Source organism: Hemitrygon akajei, chromosome 23 (genome assembly GCF_048418815.1).
Source record: "Hemitrygon akajei chromosome 23, sHemAka1.3, whole genome shotgun sequence".
Taxonomy (NCBI): domain Eukaryota; kingdom Metazoa; phylum Chordata; class Chondrichthyes; order Myliobatiformes; family Dasyatidae; genus Hemitrygon; species Hemitrygon akajei.
The window spans coordinates 54,233,228-54,260,860 of NC_133146.1; the positions used below are offsets into that span (position 1 = coordinate 54,233,228).

At 38.8% G+C, this 27,633-nt stretch overlaps 1 protein-coding gene across 9 annotated transcripts in view; it reads right to left on the reverse strand.

The window, feature by feature from the left end:
* The window catches only part of LOC140715456 (uncharacterized), a 274,016-nt gene that overhangs the window by 135,605 nt on the left and 110,778 nt on the right, over positions 1-27,633 (reverse strand). For 8 of the 9 annotated variants that reach the window (XM_073027670.1, XM_073027672.1, XM_073027673.1 and 5 more), the window contains 9 exons: positions 19,885-20,031; positions 15,479-15,604; positions 14,878-15,009; positions 13,452-13,589; positions 12,362-12,508; positions 11,652-11,792; positions 9,364-9,504; positions 8,809-8,946; positions 4,465-4,572 (listed from right to left, as the gene is read on the reverse strand). In XM_073027670.1, coding sequence (XP_072883771.1) covers positions 4,465-4,572; positions 8,809-8,946; positions 9,364-9,504; positions 11,652-11,792; positions 12,362-12,508; positions 13,452-13,589; positions 14,878-15,009; positions 15,479-15,604; positions 19,885-20,031 — 1,218 coding nt within the window. The remainder of the gene's footprint in view (positions 1-4,464; positions 4,573-8,808; positions 8,947-9,363; positions 9,505-11,651; positions 11,793-12,361; positions 12,509-13,451; positions 13,590-14,877; positions 15,010-15,478; positions 15,605-19,884; positions 20,032-27,633) is intronic. The other variant, XM_073027667.1, reaches the window with a different exon arrangement.

The following is a 27,633-nucleotide window of genomic DNA, read 5'->3' on the forward strand; positions in this document are numbered from 1 at the left end:
ACCTAAATCACTGGTAAAGTATAATGTTATAATAGTCTTTAAAAGTTACAGGATAAAATTGATCATTTGAGTTCTATTTGAACATATTCATTTCATTAACAACGTTATATGATGAGATTCTTAAAACTGGCCAGTCATTAAATCCACGGACAGTACACATCTATTAGCAAATAAGTGATGTATAATGGGATTGCTTTTACGTTCAATAGGACTAGTCTTTGAAGTGCTTGACTTACAGTGAAGCTAAATGGCCACATCGTTTCAGAAGCAAACAGAACTGTGTTGAAACAAGAGTCTGAAATATTCAAGAATGAAGCTTTAATTCGTATAGGTTCTAAAAGCTGTGTTAGTATTAGATTTTTCATAACATGTAACAATGAAGAAGTATTTTTGGTTTCCAGTCTTTAACAAGGTTGCCAACATGCACCATTAGTACATGGAAAAGAACTAACGCCGCACGTAGACACGAGATCTGCTAAAACTGAAAACATTTAAAGTATTTTAAAATAGCTGTCATAGTAGATTAAACTAGGTATTTAGAATTGATCACATTTGTTCAACAACAATTAAGTCCTTATGGCTAATTATGAAATTCTTTTCCCTTCAGCTCCAAATATTTTCTACTTCTAACTAATTTGTCATTTTACCTTTCCTTTGCTTAGCTTAACTATACAGTTACTGTTCATAAATGCAATGTAACTTCACAAAAACGCTACATTCAAAAGGTAAATAGTATATATTTTTGTTTAAGATATCCATCTTCTGAATTAGAACAGGGATTTAGAGAAAAAATATTTTGAACACGAGACCTGTCTGCATTCCTAGGATTAAATCTACAATCTATAAAAAGATATGACCTAGAAATTTAATCACATTGCATTATTTTCGCAGTGAATAACTGAAATAAGAACTTTGAATGACATGAAGTTTTCCCAAAGTCATTGCTAGCTAGTACATGCATTGAGTAATATCATGTAGTATCACTTTTGAAATATTACTCTATGTTTTTCCTGCAGCGATTATTGTTGTTCCTTGCCGGAACAAGCAGGTTTTCATAGCACAGCACCGAACTAGAACCCCATCTAAAATTTGCCCATGGATGCCCTGTGATTCATTGTCTCCTGCTTATCCTGGTCCAACACGGTAGTCACTAACTTCTAAATCCCTGGCTCCCTGACACCCAAGTGGTCCTAAGCTTCTAATGCCTTAGTCTCTGAACTCCTGCACCTCCACCCCTCCATCCCCGCACTGCCGAGAGAAGATCTTTGCTCTCTTCCCACTCCCCTAAAGGCACCTATCCTCAGATAGTTGAAGCAAACCTCTCCACTCATTCCCATCAGGAACTAGTGGAATTTCTGTTGGTCAATTTTCCTTACTATAGAGTTATACAACACAGAAACAGGCCCATCAGTCCACAATATCCATTAAGGGCTTATTTGCATGAATCCTATTTGTATTGTCCCAATGCTCCCTTGAAATTGTCCCGATAATGCACCATTCAGTACACATGAGAGCAGGGGTTCCTAATCTGGGGGTCCACAGATCCCTTACTTAATGCTATTGGTCCATGGCTTAAAAATGGTCAGGAACCCCCACATTACAGGCAATTTTACAGAGGCCAATTAATCTTCAAACCTTAACATATTTGGCAAAAATCAAACAGCCGGAGAAGTTCAGTGTGTCAGAAGCGTATGTGGAGGGAAAGGATTGGATGACATATTGAATTAAGACTCTGCATCAGACAACTTGACACAAGCCTTGCAGGTAGCCAGCAGAATTTCTTTTGAATTTCAATCTCCTTATAGTAATCTAAATGGACAATGGATTTGTAAACTATGAACAAGTAATACAATCTTCAGTATCACATTCAATTATAAAACTTATCAAAATCTTTTGAAAATAAATTCAATTACAGTGTTATTGCATTTGAAGATGGATTTTTGTTTAATGAAATCTCCTCAAGGCCATTTTGTGCTGCTTCACATCACTCCAGAAACTCAACCAGACACATCTGGATGCAGGTCACACTTCGGAACTCGATAACAAAGCAAAGCTTGATAGGGTGTATGGAGGGATGATGAAGGTCTCGAAGAGGAGGGTCACAGTCTCAAGATTAAGGATGGCCATTTATAAATTAACACAGAAATTTCTTCAACCCAGTCCACAGATTTTGATATGTTAAAGAAAACAAGTAATAAAGGACCAACACAAATCACACATTTCAAGATAAGCAAAGATATTGTTGAACGGTGAAGTAGGCACGAGAAGCCCAAGGGCCTATCATCACCCTCGTCATTATCTGCTGGCTGTGTTGTATGACACAGGTGATCATGGTCTTTGACTAGGATTGTTCTTGGTAATTTATTCTACAGAAGTAGATTGCTATTGCCTTCTTCTGGGCAGTGTCTTTACAAGCTGGGTGAACACCCCCCCCCCCCCTTAGCCATTATCAATACTCTTCAGAGATTGCCTGTCTGGCGACAGTGGTCGCAAAACCAGGACCACCTGCTCCCATGACTGCACATGCCCCTAATTGGTGGGGGGGGTTGTGGAATAAGGTACTACATCTTGCCCAAAGGGTGACCTGCAGGCTAGCGGAGGGAAGGAGTGCCTTACACCTTGTTCGATGGAGACATATCTCCACGCACCCACCCAAAATGGCCTACACCTGCTTCTGTGTTTTGATCATTTTAGATGCAAACTTTAATAATTGCTGGAAGAGACTGGCATACATGGGGCAGCACTTAGTGCAATGCTTCAAAGTACCAGCCATCAGCGATCGAGGTACAATTGGGTTTCAGACAGACAGACAGACATACTTTATTGATCCCGAGGGAAATTGGGTTTCGTTACAGCTGCACCAACCAAGAATAGTGTAGAAATATAGCAATATAAAACCATAAATAATTAAATAATAATAAGTTAATCATGCCAACTGGAAATAAGTCCAGGACCACATTGCAAAGACATACGGGCTAGGTTTAGGGTTAGTAAGTTGTGATGCTGTGTTGAAGCATGGCAACACTTGCGGCTGTCCCCACACTTGTGTTGCTCGTTGACACAAATGATGCAAACTTGAGAAGTAAATGTAAAGCTAAGCTAACCTTTACAATCTATGCTCTGATTTATCCAAGAAACAAAGTGTATTGAGGAGGTCTGACCCAGGGAGGGAGGGACAGGTGGAGCTGGGCAGTGTCTGGGGACTCTCAAGCCTATCTATTTGCAATGTGAAGTCAGTTTTCTCAAGGTCCCCCTGTTCCAGCTGCCTAAACTGTAAAATAACGTACTTCCCCTGCTTCTGACAATGTCACTTGTATGCTCCTTCAGAAGGAGCAGCTGCTGAGGGTCAACAGCTCAGAGCTACTTTGCTGACTTTCTCTGCAAAGCAGCCCACTACCAGACATTGATGCTCTACCCCTTTAACTCCAAACAATAGAGTGGGACTCTGAAGCCCCAACCCACCATCCCCACCAATGTCATTCCCAAACAGCTCAGGAATCTAATTTCCTCTCTTTTCATTTTTCTTATGGCCTCCGATTTTCCACCCATCTACAATGTGAGCTAGACTCCAATCCGATACCTCCCTGCACAGCAGGGCTTGGTTAGTTGTCTCACACCCCACCACCAAATCTTTGCAAGACTTTGATGCTCTCCAGCTCCTACAGGGCTAATTCTCCTCCCCCATCCTCAACCAGACCAGGCTCCATCTCCCTCCCCAAACTAGTATAGGGTGTCAATCCCTCCCTCCAATTAGTCCAAAGTTCAAAGTAACTTTATTAACAAAGTTCACCACATACAACCCTAAGATTCATTTCCTTATAGGCATTCACAGCAGAACAAAGAAATAAAATAGAATCAATGAAAAACTGTACACAAAGTCAGACAAGCACCCAATGAACGAAAGACAACATATTCTGCAAATACGAAAAGAAAAACAAAATAATCACAGATAAATAAGTAATAATATTGAGAACATGAGTTGTAGTGTCCTTGACAGTGAGTTGCATCAGGACTCCAAAACCCTTCTAAACACCTTCTCCCCTTCCCATTTTAACACACTCAAACACATACACACATGCCATCCCCCAATCACAGTAGAGGTTCAATCCTCCGAAACACATGCTCCTCCCAATCCAAACCATTGAACTTTGAGATCCTTGTAAATTCCTCGGCATTTATAGGAGTCCTTTACAAAAAGTGCATGGAGGCCGACTGCAAAAAAAAAGATCTAAAATTGGACTGTGAAAGCAAAGTTCCAAAATGGGAGGCTGCATTTTTGATTCTAGATCAAAATTGAAGAGGAGGAGATTTGGAAGTAATATCCAAATGTTTGCCAAAAGCTTAGGCCTGAGCTGCCTAATTGTACTCAGTACTGATGTAATTGCATTTAAGTATTAAAAGTTCAGCTGATTGCACAGTGAGTAAGGTAGCAATTACATTAAAATAGAGTTAAAAGTGCAGTACCTGTCAATAAAATGCTCTTGGGACTCTTGTACAGCTTCAACGTTAGTTTCAACAGGAACTGCAAACAGAGGATGTAGGGAACCTTGTTCTTCACCAAATGAAAGTACACTATTGAAAAAAGAAAGACATACACTTTATGGTTTTTGCAGAACTCAAAATTATGCAAAGTGATTCATGGAAGCTTGTCAACGTTACTCCCATTTTACCTAATTTGCAACTGAAAAATTCAAAATCAGCATCCATTTGATGACTCACTGAGTAATTACATCATGAGAATTGAAAAGATTAAGTTTTCACAAGAGAATTTTCAACAAGCAGGCAAGCAAGCTAACTATGAGCCAGGCTCAATCCTTTATTCTGTACTGGGTTATGCTTTCTTTTTTCACTAATGTTTGTGACAGAGTCATTGGTGTTACTTCATACTCACAGCTCAATTATTAAAAGAGGAAATATAGTCAAACAACTAGTAGGGTAGGAGAATATTATAAATTGCCTTAGCATCCTTTCCAGAGGTAGGGAAAAAGCCTGCTCCTCTTTACTGGTTGGCATCACTGCTCCCCTACATGCCCCCCAATTAAAAAATCAGACAAAATATCTGCCTGTGATGGCAACATAATTCAAAAATACTTCTTAGAGGAAGACTGAAAGAATTCAGGAATAGTTCAACAGAAGGAACCAAATTTTCTCAAACCAAGGAAAAGAGGACAAAAATAGCCTGAATGGAACATTAAGCACTGGTCGCCATAAAGAGTGTGAAGCTTGCCACTTGTAATGGGAAATCCTGCAAATGGAAAGGTTCTTAAGGTAGTATTATCCTCATAGTAGTATATGGTGTCATATACAGTGTGTACTTTGATAATAAATGTACTTTGAATTTTGATAGGTTATAAACAAAGTATGGTCTTCTATCATAAAGATAATAAGAACCAAAGTGAAAAACTGACTCGTTACTGAAATGTTCATCGTAAACCTCAAGAGCTGACCATTCAGATCTGTGTGTATACTGTAAATGTTATGTTTTCACAAGAGAGTTAAGTTAAATTATTTGCGGCTGTAGAAAACATTAGGCACAGGAGAAATTTACAAGCACAGCGTCTGACAACTACTTCAATGCTGCAATTCTACATTCCAATATCATTACTGAAGCATTCGTTAACAAGCATTTTTATGTATGTATAACATGAAGAATGGAAGTACATTTTAGGAACAATTTGTAAATGTTTTTGGCACTAAGAATACAAACTAAATTGGACATTGAATGAATGGAAAATATGAAATTAAGGCAGTAACATATTTATACCTTTCATATTTTCTGACATATCACTGAAGGCTCAAATTTGGAACTTAATTGAAAATATTGTGCTTTGGACAAGATAGGCAATACCTGCCAGTTCATATTTATGTAGAATAATAAAGCACCAATGAAACTTTGATTCATCTTCAAACTATTTACCACCACAAACTTGATTTTTTTTTCCAAATTGTTGTTCTAAATAGTTTGGACTCACTCACAGATGGGAAAACTATTTTCCCTCGATTTGGAGCTTTTGACCTATTTAGTTTTTTTAACTTCTGACCTAAAAGCCTGTTGTTAATTTTTACCAGTAGAAGTTCAGTCATTAGCTGCTACAATGTTACAGCTTGCACTTCAACACTAAATTGATGATCATAAGGAGTGTTATTCTTCAGGGCAATCATCCCTGTGTCTCGTCTTGGCTAACAATCAAATATTTTTTAAAAATCAGAGAGCTCAGAATACATGCCTTTTTTGTGCTTATTTTCGTAGGAAGTTCCCAGACAAGATATTCAGAAATGTGAGATTCCACAATAGTGTAGTAGTTAGCACAATATTTTACAGTACTAGTGACCTAGACTCAATTCCCACTGCTGCCTGCAAGAAGTTTGTACATTCTCCCTGTGACAGCGTGGGTTTCCTCTGGATGCTCTAGTTTTCTCCCACAGACTAAAGATATTCCGGTTGGAAGGTTAATTGGTCACTGTAAATTATTCTGTGATTAGGCTAGGGTTAAACTGGGGGTTGCTGGGTGGCATGGCTCAAAGGCTGGATGGGCCTACTCCGCTCTGTTTCTCAATCAATCAACCAATAAACAAATAGATAAATAATAAACAAATAAATAAATGGACAGATAGATAGATGAATTGGTTTGATGGATAAAGCAAAAAGTGGGAAATGGCAGATGCAGCTGTGGCTATTTTGTAGAGTTCTTCAAGATCTCTACAACTCATGTTATCAGTATTATTTACTTATTTATTTGTGTTTGTACAGCTTGTCTTCTTTTGGATATTGGTTGTTTGTCATTCTTTGTTCTATTGCATTTCTTTGTTCTACTGTGAATGCCTGCAAGAAAATGAATCACAGGTAGTATATGATGACATACACATAAGTACTTCGATGATAATAAATTTACTTTACTCTTCAGTGTTAACGCGAACAATGCACTGACGCAAGTCATTGTACTGCATGGAAAACTGAGTATCTTATATTCAACATTCCATAGGGATGAGATTTGGGAACCCCTACTTTTCTTCACTGGGAACATACTTGATCCAAACCCTAAGAGAGAGGGAAACCAGAAGTCCATAAGCCAATAATCATCAGAGGACCAGATGTGGAGTGGATCAGTAACTTTAAATTCCTGGGTGACACTATCTCAGAGGACCTATCCCAGATCCACTGTATCAACATAAGTGCGAAGAAAGCACAACAGTGCCTCTACTTCCTCAGGAGTCTGCAGAAATTTGGCATGTCATCAAAAATCTTGGCAAACTCCTATAGATGAGTGGTGGAAAGTGTGCTGACTGACTGCATTACAGCCTGGTATGGGAGCACAAATGCCTTTGAGCAGAAAATCTTACAAAAGGCAGTGGATTCAGCCCAGTACATCACAGGCAAAATCCTCCCAACCACTGAGCACATCTACGTAAAATGTTGCCATAAAAGAAGCATCCATCATCAAAGATCCTCACCACCCAGGCCATGCTCTTTTCTCACTGCAGCCATCAGGTAGAAGCTACAAGTGCTCCAGGAAGGACACCACCATATTCAAAAACAGCTTCTACTCCTCAACCATCAAGCTCTTGAACAAAAGGGGATAACTACACTCATTTAAGGGCTCTTTTATCTTGTTACTTGATGCTTGTTATTTATTGCTATTTATTTATTATCTGTATTTGCAGAGTTTGTTTACAGATCCTGTTTACAGCTACTGTTCTACAGATTTGCTAAGTAGGCCCGCAGAAAAAGAAGCTCAGGGTTGTATGTGGTGACATGTATGTACTCTGATAATAAATTTTACTTTGAACTTTAACTGTCTCCCTTTATTGCTTTTAATCACTCTGATACTGTTTTAACTTTATGGAGCTTTTCCTATGTACTTTTCTAAATCCCATCTCAGACCAATGACTTCAGCCTTGGCTCAATCTACAACTCTACCTGGTACTTTTTTAACTTTTTCTGTCTTAATTAAATTCAACTGAATTACATTTCTATTCTAACTCCTTCAACTATCCAGTTTTATTCACAAAAGCTAAGTTCAGAAGTGCTCTTTCTAATACCATGAAAAGCTTTGCAACCAAAGCCAATGTTTTAAGAGAGTTCAAGATAAAAATAATAGAAGGGGAAGGGCTGAGAAATGTGGAAGAGCTAGAACTTTATTTTAAATCTTGGTTTACCATCACTAATGATAAAGCTGATACTAGTAGATTCTCTCTGTCGTTCAGTCAAGCAGGTGTTGTTGATTTGTTGAGTGATACAAGATTTTGAATGTTATTACAGTCAGCCTGAATGGCCTAAGTCTGGCTGAGTTCTTTGACACAGATACCAATGAGCTAGCCAGTATGAGTGGGATAATTCTCTTGGATTAAAGTAGGTAAAATAATTTAATAAAAAATAGAGGCAGTGCTTATTCCAAAATTAGATGACAATGAAACGTTAAAATCTGTGCTACAAATTGATTCAACGAATTTCAGCATTTCATCCTTCACATACTTGCTAACACTTTTACTGTTCTATCACCTTCTGGTTTTTTCAAAGATGCTGTGCAGAACCAATGGTTCAACTGGTTCAACTTAATGTCAGAGAATGTATACAGTATACAAACTGAAATGTTTACTCTTCACAGACATCCATGAAAAAGAGAACAGAAAACCCCAAAGAATGACAGAAAACGCTAGAACCTCAAAGCCTCCTCACCCTCCCACACACAACCAACAAAGGATCCTTTGTCCCCCCCCCCTCACTTACTCCAGCAAAAAGCATCAGATCTACCATGCAAAAAATAGCAAGCCCCCAAAGAACAATTTCTCAGTTTCAAAATTCTTTACCTTATTGGAAGCTGCTCAAGGTCATTCTGGAGAAAGTCAACAACATCCAAAGGCTTGGTGCACTCAGAGTCTTGTGCAGGGTCAGGAGCAGTATCTGGGACAAGAAGCGGCTCTTCTTTTTCAGAAGCCAAGGAAACACTGTTAAACACAGAATCCAAGATGTCCAGTATAAATATTCACATGTTCAAAATGGCACCAAAACTGCAATATTCCACCACAGTCCAATTCTCTGGTCTCGCAGCCATTAACAATGACAAGCAGATAGATTAAATGAGTCTCTGTAATCCAGGCACAGTGAGACTGTTATAGCAGTTCTAATCAAAACTGGTTGAGACAAATACTGTACAACTACATTGATCATTTTTCCTGTGCATTTAATTACATTCGACTCTTGCTGATTTGAAAACCCCAAAAATAAAGAAATTATTCTGAACATGGAATTGATCGCAATTAGTTCAAAGAAAATCAGTAACTATTCTTTTGGAAATTGGCCTAACGGTGGCCAATGGGTTTCTTGGCTTTACAGGGACCTTTCTACATTCCCCACATTGATACCTTAATGGAGACTCTTCACATTGGGGCTGGAGAACTTCAGCATCATCTAGTGGTTTGGTTTGCTCAGGTGTCTGTGGAGAGGGAGCTTCTACAGGCAGAAGAACTGGAGCAGGCTCTACTTTTTCAGACGGCAGAGGTACACTGGTAAACACAGTCAGACATGTGTCAGGATAAAGAAGCATGTAACTTAACTACTAAACCAATTTACTGTATGATCAAACCTCCAGACATTTTCACTTTAATTATTATTTTCGTATTACATTTACATTGAACTGATAAATATTGGAAATAAAGCAGAAAGTATCAGAAGTACACAGTGGGTTGAAAATATAAGACCATAAGATATAAGAGCAGAATTAGGCTCATTGAGTCTGCTCTGCCATTTCATCATGGCTGATCAATTTCCCTCTCAGCCCCAATATCTGCCTTCTGCCCATATCCCTTCATACCCTGACTAACCAACAATTTATCAATCTCTGCCTTAAATGCACCCAATGCCTTAGTCCCAACAGCTGCCTGTGGCAACAAATTCCATAGATTCGCCACTCTCTGACTAAAGAAATTCCTCCTCATCTTCGTTCTAAAAGTACATCCCTCTATTCTGAGGCTGTATCTTCTGGTCTTAGACACTCCCACCATAGGAAACATTCTTTCCACATCCACTCTATCAAGGCCTTTCAACATTCAGAAGGTTTCAATGAAATCACCCCTCATTCTTTTGAATTACAGAAGGAAAATACAGGACCATGCTTCATCCACGATATTACTCTCTTACCCCTCCCAAAGCTGATCAACCCAATGAGAAATTTCCAACATTTTCTAAATCCAGGTTGCCAACATTGGTTGTATTTATTCTGCTCTCTGAGTACTATCTGGTACATTTCGAAACAACCATTATGCACATTGTGTTCCAATACATATTATACAAGCCTTCCAAAGTTTACAATATTAAAAATGTTCATATACATTGAGACAAGTTTTTTTTTTCCATTTAAGCAGACAGCAAACTGGTTACCTTCAAGCTCCTGGAAGTATCGGAATGAGCTGAGAAGTGATCAAAGAAAACTAACAAACTTTGATTTGGCTTTACTCAGTAATCAGCGTGGATTCTTCCTGCTGAGAGAATGTGCCAGTTCAAATTCCTCTCCTAACACATTGGCTTTTGCTATTCTGCATTAAGTCCACGTACTATCACACTATCTTTGCAGATCTCCACTGGCTCTCCCTCATCCAACTCATTAGTTTTAAAATCCTCATCCTTGTCCAACATTCCTGGTGGTTTTGTTCCACCTTACATGTGCATTTTCCACAGCTACATATCTCAGAATATGACTTCAGCAACCCTGCAGACCATTTAAGCACCAGAGCTATGAAGCTTTCTACTTTCACTTTATACAGTACAAATTAGAAATCCTTTTTTATCTTGATAAATGACAATCTATTTTAATCAAGATATTGTGTGCGACTAATTTTAAAAGAAACAATTTTCAGATTCTTGCAACAAATTTATATTGACACAAGTTTAATCATTACAAACATCATTGAAATCATTCAAGCCTTGTCGTTGACTTTACTTCTTCAAAACTGCCAGCTCTTTATGTCAATAAGATTGAGAATGTTGAAAATCAAAGACTAATGGCAATCATTTTCCAGGAAAAAAAGTAGCATTTCTGTTGAAATAAAAGAGTTGGCTTGAAAATAAACCAGTTTGAAATTCCTGAAAGACTGAATCCTTGTCCTGCATTTTGATAAAGAAAGCTGAGAGCATCGTTAAGATTTCTTCAGAGGCAGATGTGGAATGAAAATTGCTTAAATGCTAAAGGCTTGTAACTAAGCAACAAGCTTTTTTTCTGACTCATTACTTTCAAGGATAAAAAAGAGATTTACACCAACATTTCTATTTCAGTCAGGTGGCAAGGTTTACCACACTTCTAATTTCTTTTTCTCTCATTTTGTGGGCAGGACAAGTTTTGGCATCCCATAAGACTAAACATAATTACAAAGTGAATCCCTCACCTTGGATTGTCCTTCAGGCGGTTGCCACTGGAAGAATCTCTAAAGCAGGTGTTCCTAGCCTGAGGTTGACGGACCCCTCAATTAATGGTATTGGTCCATGGCATAAGAAAGGTTGGGAACCCCTGGTCTACAGGTATGCTTGCACCTTTCTTTTGCTTTTTTTTGCAGGTATTTTTTTGCTTTTGCTTTTGATAAACATTCTTCAGCACTTAGTGTGGCTGATAAGATCTCTCAGCAAAAAGTTTGACTTTTTTAGTTTTGTGCATCAATACCTTAATGAAATCTGTTCATTCAGGAGAACTTCAGCATCATCCAAAGGCTCGGCACACTCAGAGTCCTGGGGTGGATCGGGATCTATAGGTGCAAGGAGAAAAGCTGGAAATGGTTCTTCCTCCTCGGAATCCAAGGGCAGGCTGGAAAACACAGACTCGTGAAGGAATGATAAATAATCATGTCCTTTAGTTATGAAATACAAGAATATTGAGAATTTCCACCAAAGCCCTATCCTTTCCAACCAATAACAACCATCAGAAGCAAGAAGCATCACTGATTGAGATCTTTCTAACCCAGGGACAGGGAGATCAGATAAATTGGGCCAATTCTAGTCCTACCCTACCATTGACTGGAGTTGTATCAATCAAAATTCTGCAAAATAATGTTAAATCTATTTCTAATATCATGGATTTATAGACTGCGTTTATCAATATGTTCCAATTATGATCACTTGATCATATGATCATTGGAACATTCCAAAATTAAAGGATCAAAATTCAACATAGATCAGAGTGATTCTAATTTGGAAAAAATTAACAACTGCATTTTAGTAAATTAGCTCTTCACCAAGAGGTTTCCCAATGCCATGTTTAATTTTCAGAATCTTTTGCAGCTTCATCCTCTTCAATAAATTTTCTTAATTATTGCTGCAGCCTAACAGACTCCTCAGCTTCAAAGTTAAGTTTTTTAATTTCTCCACATTCAGTACCTTAATGGTGGCTGTTCAAGGTGACTCTGGAGAACTTCAGCTTCAGGCAAAGCCTCAGTGTGCTCAACAAGTTGTGGAAGTTCAGGGGCAACAGGTGCAAGATGAAAAGCTGGAATTGATTCTTCCTTTTCAGATGTCAGGGGAACACTGGTGAACACAAATTCAGAAGTGAATCATGCTGAACATTCGTGTGGCTTAGCCACAAACATCTATTGAGTTTATCTGGAGAAGTACAACAGCCCTTAGACTCAAACACACAAATCTAAGCATTGCAATCAGAAAGGAGCAGCAGAGTAGCATAGTGAATGGTGCAACGCTTTACAGTGCCGACTCCAACGTCATGATTTGATTCCTGTTGCTGTCTGTAAGAAGATGTACCTTTAACCCATGACTGTGTGGGTTTCCTCTGGGTGCTCCAGTTTCCTCATACATTTAAGGGACATACAGTTAGGGTTAGGGAGCTGTGAGTGTGCTATGTTGGTGCCAACAGCAAGGCAACGCTTGTGGCTGCCCAGCACAACATTTGCTGATTTGATTTGACACAAATGACAAATTTGACACTGTATGTTTCAATATGCAGTGTGAAAAATAGAGCTCAACAGGTCAGGCATCAACTATGGAAAAGAGTACAGTCGACATCTTGAGTTGAGACCCTTCAGCAGGACTGGAGAAAAGAAGATGAGGAGTAGACTTTAAAAGTGGGGGGAGGGGAGGGAGAAAATTATGGTGATCACAAGATGAAAAATAGAGCTAATCTTTAAGAGAAAATTCACCTGTTGACACTTTATCAAACTTATGGTAAGTCTAGTTGTATTACATTTTCTGTAGTTTTGGCTTGAATTAGCTCCTTTATTGATGTTTCTAATTTTAAAAAATCATAAAAGAATAGCAATCATATCCTCGAGAGCTGTTTCTTTGCAATCCAATGATGCTGATCTCAACATTCCTGAATTAAAGAAATTATTTAAACATGGGGCATCCTGTAATTGTATTATTGAAATTTTGAAACAGTTCTCCTGAAAAAGAAGTCAGCCTTACTGTGACCATCAAGTTTCTCAGCTTGAAATGTACTGATTTTTCACATTGTTACCTTATTTGAGTCTGCTCAATGCGATCTGGAAGTATCAAAGAAGTGGTGCACTCCAAGTCCTGAGGAGGGTGAGGGGTATCAGGTGCAAGTAAAAATGCTGGAAGTGATTCTTCCTCCTCAGAAGCCAAGGGAACACTGCTGAACGTACAATCAGAAATGAGTCAATATGAGCATTCATGTGGTTCAGCTATGAAAATTAATTCAATGTGTCATCAACGCTATTGCGCAGAAGAAACAGTTGTTGGCTTCCAGATCAATTTTCAACACTGCAGCTCCTCTTGCCAAACCTGTTTTGATCTCTTTGCTTCACTAAGCTTCATCAGTTACTAACTTTAAAAAACTATTCAAGTCATATAATTAATTCAGTCTTTATATGGCTGACAAATCCTCTTGATAAATCAGAGTGTTGTGTCTTTCCTGATTTGGTTTGTTATTTTATTTCTGATTACTAGATCTCGCTGTTTACTTGTGGGTTCACAGCTGTTGTCAAGTACTTACTATCGCATTGTTGAGCAATTAGCCTTCGACATAAGGTCAGCCATTATATAATCATTCGTACATTTCATTTAGTAGTTAGAAGCACTTGTTTGAGTTCAAAGGAATTTGAATCTGCCTTTCGTTAGAATGCTGAGAAATACTGCCTTTTTACACCAGCTCCTTGCATACTGTAGTGCATTGGTGAATAATAAAAATACCTTCAGCTACACCGAGACTGGAGTTATCTATCTGTCTAGCTTGTGAAAACGGGCCAAACTCTTAAGTGAGGCCAGAATACAGAGTGATAATATTGAAGATACAGGGGGTAATAGAAACAATTTCCAAGATATTAACTGAGCTTTTCTGGTTGAATCAAAGGAGTCAGTGGGAAAATAATTTTATCTGAACGTTCCTGGAAGAATAAAACATTGATCTGAATTTCCCAGAAATAATTGTTTCAACCTACATCGGAAGTGAAGGAGACAAGGTTACATATACCATGGGAAAGTAATTCTAAGATTATTTACTTCCAATTTAAACTGCAATCTTTCGATTGTTTTTCTAGTGAGTAAATTAGCCATTGAAGGGACCTCATATACTGTAAAGATGAACTCTTGATCTCTCAATTTGCCTTGCCACAGACCTTCCACTTTATTTGTCTGCCAACACTGCACTTCCTTGTAATTGTAATATTATAATCTGCACTCTGTTTTCACAACTTCAATGTACTTATGTTCAGATCGATCTGTCTGGATAGCTTGCAACCAAGAGCTTTTCATTGCATCTTGGTACGTTTGACAATAATAAGGTTACCAATTAGAAGACTTTCTGCTGTAGATATTTAATGAATTGCATTATGTTGCCCTTGTACTTGCTAATTTCATGAAGACAATGATACTAAGCATCCACTGTCTCCTAAAAAATTGCTCTATATTCTCTACAATGATACCTTAGTGGAGCCTGGTCAAATGACTTCTGCAGAATGCTTGCATCATCCAACGTCTTGGAGTACTCAGGTTGTTGTGGAGAATGAGCGACAACAGGAATAAGACTGGAAACCGACTCTTCTTTTTCAGAAATACTGGTAGATACAGGACAGGAATGTGTCAGCATAAACACTTACATGGTTCATCATTGAAAGCCATTTCTATCAGTCATCAAAACTACAGCCCATGTCTGACATCACACAGTTACTGATGGCAACACTTGAAATGTGATTTTTCATTGATAGATCTCTTCTATACCCAGAAGTAGTGCAAGCAGTTAGCTACTGGAATCCTTGTTTTGACTGATTGACATAATATATTTATTCAAACAAATTACTGTAAAATTTTTCTATACATGCTTGTTCTTTACATTAAGCTATTTTAAACATTTCAAAAAAGAATTACCATGACATAATCATATCTTTATCAGAGAAAATTACGAAAAATACTTCAGAAAATTTGAACCTTAATTTGAAATATCTATTTTGAAAATCTGAAAATTCTAACTCTGATCAAAAGATTTCTCCACTTGAAGGCTACTTTTCCAGATCTTTGCATTAGTACCTTAATGTCTGTTCAAGGTGTTTGGGGAGAGTTTCAGCATCTCTCAGGGGTTCTGTGTGCAGTGGAGAAGGAGAAGAGGACACAAGAGCTGGAAATGACTCTGATTTTTCAGGATCCAAGGATACACTGGTAAATAAAGAATAGGCACGTCAGGATAATAATTTATCTGGTATAGCTTTAAAAATTAGACTGCAAGGCAGCTCATAAAATGATTACTTTTACATCATTCAACATTTATATTGAAAATAAAGAAGGAAAATTTGAATTGAAGGGCAAGTTTAAAGGACACCTGAAAGGCAAACCAAGGACACCAAAATAATTTTAAAAGTTACGGATGTCAGGAATCTGATATAAACTCAAAATAAATGTGAACATTCCCGCAGTCTAATAGCTTCTGAAGATATCAACAGAATTTATAAAATTTGCAAAAGATCTTTCACGTGAAATGTTAAGCCCATTTCATTCCCCACAGCTGCTACATTCACTGCCGAGTATTTTAAATTTTTATATTGTGAAAGAGGTTAATATGTGTTAAATTGATTTCATGCAAAGTATTCCTTCAAAATATGATATGCCCACTTCTAAATCTTTCCTCGTGTCAGGTTGGCTGGAGATTTGGGGAGATTTTAGTTGTTGGCGTCCACACAAATTAACGTATTATCCAATGCATTTAGTAGACTTTAAGATCTCAATCTCCCCATATCAGAATTGGCTAAATGACACAATTCTTGCTGAGACATCAGTTCAGGATCCTATCCTGATACCCATATGTTGTTTATCCCAAATTAAATTCAAACTCTTATCACAAAGTTATTGTAAACTTCCTTTAGCTTCCATTGTCAATCTAGGATTTATTGTCAATCTAAGATCCTACTATGACCTCACTCCTTCCGATGTGAGCAATTAACACAGCCCTGTATCAGAAAATATATACTCAGCTTTCTTACGCTGATTCCCTGTATTAACACTTTACTTCCACTTTAAAACCTTTTGTCACTACATAAGGCCATTCAACCATAAGATACAGGAGCTGAAATAGCCAATTGGCCCATTGAGTCTGCTCTGCCATTCTATCATGGCTAATCTATTTTCCCTGGTAACCCCATTATCCTGCCTACTCCCCATGCTAATCAAGAACCTATCAACCTCCGCTTTAAATATGCCCAATGACTTAGCCTCTATGGCCATTTATGGAAAAAAATTCCACAGAGTCACCATCCTCTGGCACAAGAAATTCCTCCTCATCTGTTCTAAAAGGATTTTCCTCTATTCTGAGGATGTGCCCTCTAGTCCTACACTCAACCACTACAGGAAATATCCACTCCACATCGAATCTATCAAGGCCTTTCAATATTCAAAAGGTTTGAAGGAGATCCCCCTTGTTCTTCTAAATCCCAGCAAGTGCAAGCCCAAAGTCATCAAATGCTCCTCAAAATGTTTCTCCCTTTTATCCTCAGAATTATTTTCATAAACAGCTTATGGACCCTCTTCAATGCCGGTACATCAGACAAATGCCTTACAAAGCTTCGACATTGCGTTCTTCCTCTTTTTTGCTAGTTCTCTCTAAATCGCCTTCCTCACCACTGATCCAACCTGCAAGTTAACCTTTAGGGAGTCTGCACGAGGACTCCCAAGCCCTTTTACACCTCTGATTTCTGAATATGCTCCCCGTTTAGAAAATAGTCTACGCCTTTATTCTTTGTACCAAAGTGCATGACCATACACTTCCCTACACAACAGTCCATCTGCCACTACTTTGCTTATTCTCATGATCTGTCTAAATCCTTCTGCAGACTCTCTGCTTCCTCAATACTCTTTGCCCATCTACCTATCCTCGTATCGTCTGCAATCTTGGCCACAAAGCCATCAATTCTGTCATCCAAACAACTGACATATAACATGAAAAGAATCAGTCTCAACACCAACACCTGTGGAACACCACTAATTACCAGCAGCCAACTAGAAAAGGCCCCCTTTCTTCACACTTTTTGCCTCCTGCCAGTCAACCAATCTTCACTCCATTGCCATTTATATGACCTTGGAATTATCTTCCTAAATACGCGATGATGAAAATAGCTACCTGCTTTAAAGCATATAGTTTCAAAGGTAACCCTGAATGAGGATTCCCAAGGTTACATTATTTTGCAAGATTCTACAGTCACAAACTATAGAGAAACAAATTGTTCATATTTCTCTTCTTTTTTCCAATCTACACTTCCAAGACTAATGCCAATATTTTTTCCAGACCTTTGCCTGATCTTTCTTTGTTCAAACCAAAGATGTCAATTTGAAAATAATCTAATTTAAGTTCCCTGAAAGAGTGAAGTAATTATTTTAATTTCCAAACATTACATAGTTTAATTAAGTAGGTAAAAAAAATCATGGGAAGAGTAATATTCAGTTCGGACTTTGACCTCTATTTTATTCTTTGTTTTCAGAGACATAATCATGAAAGTTTAAGGTTCAAGAACAGTTTCTTCCCCACTGACATCTAGTTCTTGAATCTAGCTGGAAAACCTAATTCTATGGTGGACTAGATTTTCTTCAAATGTCATTATGTTTATTATTTTGTACAAGGGGTGATTGATAGATTTGTGGCCTAAGGTAGAAGGAATCAATTTTGGAAAACCTAGCACATAGTTCCCTCCTACATTTACACACTTAGTCCGGCGATCATGGAGCATACGGATCTTGGACCTCCAGAAAGTGTCCACAGCAGGGGTGATTGATAAGTTTGTGGCCTAAGGTAGAAGGAGATGAGTTATTAACTTCAAACTTTCTGTATAATAACTCAAAGAGTTGACCTGCATGTGCATGTAACGAGAGCTGTATAACTCCTCATATCAATCACTCCTCGTATATCTTGTGAAAGTTTAACTTACGCCAATATAAGTTTTGCAGTCTACGTTTATCATGATTTTAGTGCATGCCACTTCTCTGTCAGAAGCAAATTCTCTTGGCATTTACAATATACCCTGGGTCTGTATGGTCATGACGAAAACTTGAAGTTCAACCTGCTAAGAAGTGATCTATGCACAGGAGATTGAAAGATAAAAAATAACAAACAAAAACTATTAATACTGGCCCTGTAAAAAAAGAACTCCCCAACAAATAAAACAAGATTCGTTGTTTTGCCTGTTCTGACATGTTTTTCCATGGCTTCATCTTGGTCAAGAGGAGGTGGAGGAACAACAACTTATATTCTGTCTGGGTAGCCTCAAAGCTGATGGTAAGAATATCGACTTCTCCTTCTGGTAAAAAAAAATTCCCTCCCACTCCCCTCTTCTTCAATTCTCCACTCTGGCCTTTCTCCTCTATTTAGCTGCCCATCATTTTCCCCTGGGTCCGCTCCACCTTCCCTTTCTCTTATGGTTCACTCCCCTCTCCTATTAAATTCCTTCTTCTCCAGTCCTTGACCTTTTCCACCCCCCTGGCTTCACCTATCACCTTCTAACTAGCCTCTTTCCCCTTTCCCACCTTTTTATTCTGGTGTCTTCCCCCTTCCTTTTCAGCCCTGAAGAAGGGCCTCAGCTCAAGATGTCAACTGTTTATTCAGTGCTGCCTGACCTGCTGAGTTCCTGCAGCGTTTTGTGTGTATTCATTGTGTTTGCCAAGCTAAGAAGATGTATGTTCATGTGGGAGAATCTAGAACAGGGGTTCCCAACTTTATGCCATGCACCTCTACCATTATCCGAGGGGTCCATGGACCCCTATCGGGAACCCTTGATCTGGAAAAAGTACGGACACTGATTCAGAGTAGAGGTCCATTTTAAGATGGTGATAAGAAAGATTGTTTGTCTCAGACAGCTGTATATCTGGAATTCTTTACGTCAGTGTTTGGAATCTGAATCTTTGAATATACTTGAGGCTGAGGTAGATTTTTGATCAATGGGGGATTCAAGTTTTATGAAGAACAGACACGAGAGTGAAGCTTAAGTCATGATCTAATGAAGTGACAGAGCAGGCTCAAGCGGCCATGCACTTATGTTTCTGTTTTGTACATTCTTATATCCATCATCCTCTCATGTACGTTTCTTTCCACTATGACAGCCCCAGATGCACATACACTTACAGCAACAAAGATCATGAACCGGAACTTTATTGAATATTTCCTTCTAATTCAGATAGAATGACATCAGTCACTACTGCCAGGCATCAGCCAATATATTCAAACCCCAAACAGAATGTTTTTCAATTAGACAAAAGTTACGGACGATTATGCATGAGTTCAATTTATTCTCTTTACGTTTTACTTTTGTTAACATGAGAATTGCACGATTAACGATTTGGGTTTAAATATGGAATAGACAGCAAGTAAGTGGCAAGGAATTAGTGAACTAGGATGTTGAAAATCAAATAAGTTTCTCAGCTTCAAGTTTGAATTTATAACTGTTATACATTGATACCTTAATGAAATTTCCTCAGGGAGCTCCTGAAAAACTTCAGCATCATCCAGTGGTTTGGTGTACTCAGAGTGCTGCGGAGGACAGGGAGCAGCTGGTTTGAGAAGAGGAGCTGAAACTGACCTGTCTGTTTCAGAAGTCAAGGATCGGCTGGAAAGCACAAGATCAGAGATGTGTCAGGATAAATATTCCAGCGGCAAGGCTATGAAAATTAATTTACTGTATCATCAAATCTGCAACATAAGGTCATTTTCAAAGAGGCTTCACATTGATTTCACACATATCTGGAAATGCATAACAGAAAAATTTACATCTAAAAGACAAACGTAAATCAATATTTCTATTGAATGGATCACATCTAAAATACTCATCTTTTCTCCTTCAAATTCTGATTGAACTATTGTCCATTTCTTGTGTCAGATTAGCATTACTCGCGTTATTTTTGCTCTTACCATGCTGACATACTGATGAACTTTGATAAGATCTAAGCCAGAGGTTCCCAATCTTTCTGAATGAAAGCCTCACATTCAGACTCAATAAAATATGCTTTCTTCCTCATTACTGCCTGATGATGTCAAGGGTCATTCCTTTTAAGAGAACTGCATGAAAGTCTTTTATTGAGGACTCTCCAACTAAATTATTATCAAACATTCAATGACCACTCTATCACCGGCCCTCAGTCCGCACGTCTTACCACCAGAATTACAGGCTTCCCTCTCAGCCCCCTAAGGTTGCAACCACTGATCTAAACAATCCTATCCAATCTTAACTTTCTCTCTTGCCACTGAAGCAAAGTATAAGATGAAGTTACTCTCCTGTTCACCTAGTATCCTTATCAACATTTATCCCTTAAAGCAGGGTTTCCCAAGCTTTCTTAAGCCTACCAGTTACTGAGGGGTCCATAGACCCAGGTTGGGAACCTCTGCCTTAAAGCATGAGGTAGAAACCTTTTCTCAGTTACATGTGCTAATCATGCAAAATATTAATAAAATCATAATGTATGCTGTTTCACAATTGCAATTCCATTGACATGAACAGAGCTGATCTTCAGAAGCAGAGTGCAGTGCACAATATATGTCCACTGCTTGCAGAAGACTGACAGAGGCATTTCATTATAACAGTAAATGCAACTTTCTAGAGTTTCATGAAAGATGACATGAAAAGTAAAAAGGGATACATTCAGGATGTGAGAGCTGCTTATAAATTTAATTTTTCATCTCTAAATTAACTTCTGACTAACAATCCTATAGTGACAGCTCTTGTTTGAAGTTTAGCGATACATCTTTTCTGTCTGACCAGATAGTACTGATAAATTCCTGAAATAATAACCTATCAAAGCTGCTGAAGTAAGTTGACAGGTCATTTCTATTTTTGGAATTATGCAACATGCAATGTTCTTGACGATAGCACTCAGAAAGTGTTCATTATATTGAGGAATTTTGGAACTTTCCACTACACACTTAGTAGCTCATCTTTGCTCTTAGTAAAATGAATATGTTTCCATAATTATTACCACAATCAGGCTAGAGAATTGATTCCCTCTGCCTTCTCTTTCTGGACTGTGCTTTTGCAAGGTTCTGTGTACAATGTCACTACAGAACTGTTCATAATGGGCTGGAATTGTTGCTGAGTGAAGACCAAGCAGTGTAGGAGAAATATGCACCAGCCTGTGATTACCGGTAACCAATCACTGCTGTCTTCAGCTGAAGCAACAGTAAAGGGTTTTAAAGTGGTTGTTGTAAAGAATCCAATGAATCCACTTGATCCACTTGAATCCCAGACTGAAATGGGATAAACATGGTCGCCTCATTGTAGGAAAGTTAAGAAGCTTTAGAGAGTATGGAGAGGAGTTTCACCAAGACGCTGCCCAGATTTGAGATCATGCCTTATGAGGATAGGTTGGGTCAGCTAGAGAGTTTCGCTCTGGAGCAAGGGATGACTGGGTAAAGGTGTATAGGATATTAGAGGCATAGATAAATGGACAGCCATGACCTTTTCCCAAGATGGGAAGGTGCAATTTTAAGGTCATTGGAGGAAAGTCTAGAAGGGGTGTCAGAGATATGTCTTTCACACAAACAGTGGTGATGCGTCGGGCACATTCTGAGGGTGGTGGCGGAGGCAGGTCTATCAGGGGCATTTAAGAGACTCGTGGATGTGATAAAATAAAAGCTGGGGGCTATGTGGGAAGGAAGGTGTTCGATGAACTGTTGCAGCAGTGTGTACTATCTACAAGATGTACTGCAACAACACACCAAAGTTCCTAAGGCAGCACCTTCCAGAGTCACGACCACTACCATCTAGAAGGACAAGAACACCAGATACTTGGGAACATCACCACTTGGAAATCCCCCTCCAAGTCACTCACCATCCTGACTTGGAAACATATCACCGTTCCTTCATTGTCGCTGGGTCAAAATAATGGAATTCCTTCCTGAAAGCACTGTGTGTGTACCTACACCTCAGGGACTACAGTGGTTTAAGAAGGCAGCACATCACCACCTTTCCAAGGGCAGCTAGGGATGGGCAATAAATGATGACTTAGCTGGTGACGCCCTCATAGCGTAAATGGATAAATATTTTAAAAATTAATCATGGAGCAGGTTAAAAGGTCACCACAACATCGTGGGCCAAAGGGCCTGTACTATATTGTAACACACTGAAAGCAAATCTCATCGTCACTCAGAATCCCAGCCAGCCGAATGGGTCAGGTGCAGTAACTCTGTAGAGAGTGTTGCCGCCTTTTGGATCCAAGAACCCGGAGTTGATCCTCACCTCCAGCACCGACTCTGCGGAGGTTGCATGTTCTCCTTGTAAGTACCAGATTGTGCTGGCTGGGGCATCAAGTAGCTGGTGCAAATTATCCCCAATGTAGGTGGATGGTAGGAGAAGTAGATATCAATGAGGTTTCTCTGGGAGCCGCCACAGATACAACGAACTTAACAGCCTCCTTCCATGACATGAGCAAATATGGAAATTAAATCAGCTCTTTCCTATTTGATTTGAGAAATCCCTTATTAGAAAACCCCAATCTTGCCTGTTGGGTCTCACACTTTTGAACTGCTTCATCAATTGACTTGCCTCTCACATATCTAAACACACTTCTGTTTTATTTCCCCTCAATGGTCTCTCTCTAACAGGGTTCCCAACCTTTTTTATGCCATAGACCCCTACCATTAACCGGGGGGGGGGGGTCTATGGACCCTAGGTTGGAAACCCCATACTCCATAATATTCCCCAAGTCTCATCCCGTTTTAGTTCATCCCATTGAATTCTTCATCCACACCTTTATTATTTCTTGGCTTTTCCAATCCTAGACAACTTCCCTCACTCAACATAACCTTGAAGGCATAAAAACTAATACTGCTCTGTAATAACTGTCACACTGTCTCATTCATTAACAGACATTGACACCCATTTCAGCAATAAATAAATTTTTTAATTCCCTGCATCCTTATTCCCCATGTATAATCTCATCAAAACCTATAACCCTCCCAAAAAAGGATTCCTCTAATTATTAACACGAGGCATTCTGCAGATGCTGGAAATCCAGAGCAACACAATAACATGCTGGAGGAACTCAGCAGGTTAGGCAGCATCTAATGAAATGAATAAATAGTTGACATTTCGGACTGCAACTCTTCATCAGGGACCAGAAAGGAAGGGGATGTTTTGTGTCTAATTCTTCAACTACCATTCTTTGCAATTGCTTCACTGTCATGATCCTAAGCTCAGGAATTTCTTCCTTAAATCTTTCCATCCCACTATTTCCATAACCTGCTTTAAAATACTCCTTACACTTTTATTTCTTGGATCAAACTTAGCTATTTTCATCTGTTCTAATAATGTCCTAAGAGGCTGACTATCAATATCTGTGTAATTTTGCTTTTTGCTTTTTTGCAGTGGGATGTTAAAATACTATATAAAAGCATTATAAGGTTCAATACAAGGTTATCAGCTTTGAAATAAAAGCATTATGTTCAAAATATAGGTGAACTGGGACTTTAGAGACTAATTTAGCTTCAATTTCATATCATCAAACAAAAGATTCAGCAATTAACCCGAAAGCTGCTTTGTTCTCTGCTTGAAAGCAAACAATTGAAAGATCACATGCTATATATCTATCACACTCTTACGTCATTGGACAACTGAAACAATTATATGTTTCAAATCAATTAATTGTCCAAAAGAGACTCTCCATTGCATTTTACTACCAACTTCTAATCTCCAGAAGCTTCTTTATCGCAATAAAAATAATCTCTGACCATCTAATTGCTTTTGAGAATCAAAGAAACCACTGGAAATATCCTTTCAATCAGTTCAATTGGATGCATTTATGTGGAAAAGAAATAAGTGGCCATGGGCGTTTCTGAAGCTGAAACAACAAAGTTGTTTGGCTCAAAAACTTTTTGTTAAAAGAGTCACCCGACACTTGCACTGCAGTCAAAACAAGAAATGGCAGGTTACCAGTCAATCCGGAAATTCCTGATTTCAGACAAATCCAATCATGCTCTGCTGTTTTCTACTATTCTTAACTGGAACAACTAACTATCACAAACATAATCGTATTGGTCATTAATCTGGCATATTCTTTTAAATCAATGAATCTACAATTAATTAGAAAAATCACTTCTATGTTTGTCTTTTTGAAAAGAGTGATCAAATTTCAGGAAGTGAGTCTGTGTTATCAGGCTGGAGACAAAGAGACTGAAAATGCTGGAACCTGGAGCAACATGCAGAAAGCTGGAGGAGCAAGCAAGAAGCTGAAATCTCAACACAAAACATTAACTGTCTATTTTCCTCCACATATCGGCCCAACCTGCTGAGTTCCTCGGGCTTTGGGTGTGTTGTGTCTCTTTAGGCTGATTTGTTGGCTCTAAGACCTTAAGGATGTTTGGCCCTTCTAGTCTACTCCACCATTCTATCATGGCTATTTTCCCTCTCAGCTCTACTCTCCTGTAATATCTGTGATGCCATCACTAATCAAGAACCTATCAACATCCACTTTAAATATACACAGTGACTTGGTCTCCATGGCCAACTGTGGCAATGAATTCAACAAATTCACCACCTTCTGGCTAATGAAATTCCTCCTCACAAACACGAGAAAATCTGCAGATGCTGGAAATCTGAGCAACACACACAAAATGCTGGAGGAACTCAGCAGGCCAGGCAGCATCCATGGGAAAGGGTACAGTCCTGCTGAAAGATTTCGGCCCAAAATGTCGACTGCACTCTTTTCCATAGATGCTGCCTGGCCTGCTGAGTTTCTCCAGCATTTTGTGTGTGTTGCTCGAAATTCCTCCTCATCTCTGTTCTAAAGGGATGTCTTTGTATCCCAATATACAGGAGAAATCTTCAAGTCAATGCCCAATGTGAAATCCTCCTTTTACATTAACTTCACTGTTTCAAAATTATCCACCATATTAAACCCTACATCAGCACTGTAAGAACCAGTCCCATACCCCTCCTGTGGCACTTCCCCTTTGCCATCCCAACATCCTTTGATCCTGTGAGATTTATAAACTCATTCTCTGCCCCAGGTGACAAATACAGTTCTGCGCAAAAATCTTAGGCACCCTAGCTATATATATGTGCCTAAGACCTTTGCACAGTACTGAATGTGAAAGAATTACTTCCAAGCTTCCATTTTCTTAAAAAATCCACCTTAAGCTGCCTCAGAAGATGGATTTGGGTCTGCTGCACTTCTATATCAGTGTGGTCACATCACAATATCATGCAGATCCACAAATCAATGTAATGTACTTATGGGGCTTCAGAGACTCCAGGTATTTCAGCGGTAGAAGAAAATCAATGATGAAATACTGTACAGAGACTGCCAGTAACTTCTGATTCACATTCCACGTTAGGCCAGTTTATTGGATGGCCGCATTCATAAAGTTAATCCTTGAACCCAAGATGGTGAAAGACATCTACGACCATTTATACCCAGCAAATGAATCTAAAGCCAGGAAGACATCATCTATCATTGCTGCCCACAGAAATGTGAAATCACCTCCAAAAGCACAAAGTCCTCTCTCTATGAGCACAGATTTAGAATTTTAAAATTCTCATGTTTAATGGTGCTGCTTGATTGTTTCAGTTCAAGTGACCTTGTAATCCATTTTTAAGAAATCTCACTGACATGTTTCCTGATTATTTACTCATTACAAGGAAATGTGCATAAATTGAATACAGCGCTTCCAAACACCACCACAGATGCATTAGCTTAGAACAATACACAGCAATGCATTGGAGGAACTCAGCAGATCAGGCAGCATCTATAAATGGGAATAAGCAGTCGATGTTTCAGGCTGAGATCTTTCTTCAGGACTGGCATTAGCTTAGAAAATGTATATCACTCTTTTTGGTGTCCTTAGCTGTCACTGTATTTTGTGCTAACGTTGAATTGGGTCTCACATAAATAATTTGTCTAACAAGACGATTAAAGCTGCATTAGAATGTTTTAGAAGAGCTAGAATAGGATTTAGGCTGAAACCCTTTGCTGCATACCTGTCAGAGAAGAGCACCAAACACCTAGCAAATAGCACAAAATAGAAGCAATCCAAGGGTCGGCTTGGGGGAGAGAATGCAGGGGACGGGAAAAAAGGGCCCCCAGAAATAGAGTCATAGAACACTACAACAAAGAAACAGGTCCTTCAGCCATCCATCTTAACCCAGACTATAAAGACCACAGGTCTCCATGCCCCCTCCCATCTGTGTACCTATTCAAGCTTCTATAAAAGTTATAACTGAACCCACATCTACCACTTCCACTGGCAGCTCATTCCACACTCGCACCATCCTCTGAGGGAAGTAGAGCCCCCTCAGATTCTTAAATATTTCACCTTTCACCCTAAACCTAAACTTCTCAGGTTCTAGTTTCACCCAACTTGAGGGACATACAGCCTGCACACATTCACCCCATCTATATAACTCATTATACCTCCGTAAGATCTCTGTTCATTCTCCAGCAATCCAGAGAATACATACAATATTACTGAAGACCCAGCGTGGGGATAGAGGCTAGGAGAAGTGTTCTGCTTGCCACGTTGTGGGAGGTGAGACAACAGAGATGTGGTGCTGAGACCAACTCAACCCACCTTTGGAAGAGCGTAGTAGGAGATGGCTGAAACATGAATAAAAATCCACACAACATGATGTATTGACAGAAGAATTATTATGATCTTACCATTGACAATCTACCTCATAACAACCACTTAAAATTAAGCTTCCAAAGCATTGTAATGGAAGTCCACGGAAACAGCGAGGGCTAAAAGCAAAGCTATCAAAATCAGAGATCATTGAGCACAAATGGGCAGAGGTTCCACTTCTTCACTCCAGATAGTTGTCAAGATCAAGACACTGAATACATTTCAGAAGGAAATTGGAGAAGAAGTTTTGAATGGTGGAACAACTCTGAGGTTTAAGTAGCCCTCTATTGCTATTAATTTTCAATTGTTTTAGTTCAATATTTTGTCAATAAGGATGGAAATAGACATGATGAAATTATGCATGCTTCTGATGGCGGGAAACCTTCAGCCTTGCTGATGTCAACAGGAATTCAAATGCCTGCTCCAATTCTGGAATGGGTGTACTTTTCCTGGAAATCAGCACTACTGGTTTAGCTATTTTTACATAATTTATGCTTTAATCAATCAGATCTCTAAGCTGTTATTTCAAATTAAGCCATTATTTGCAAATTTGCTTGCCTTTATTGTTTGCACCATTTGTTTTTCTTTCTTAGCACATTGG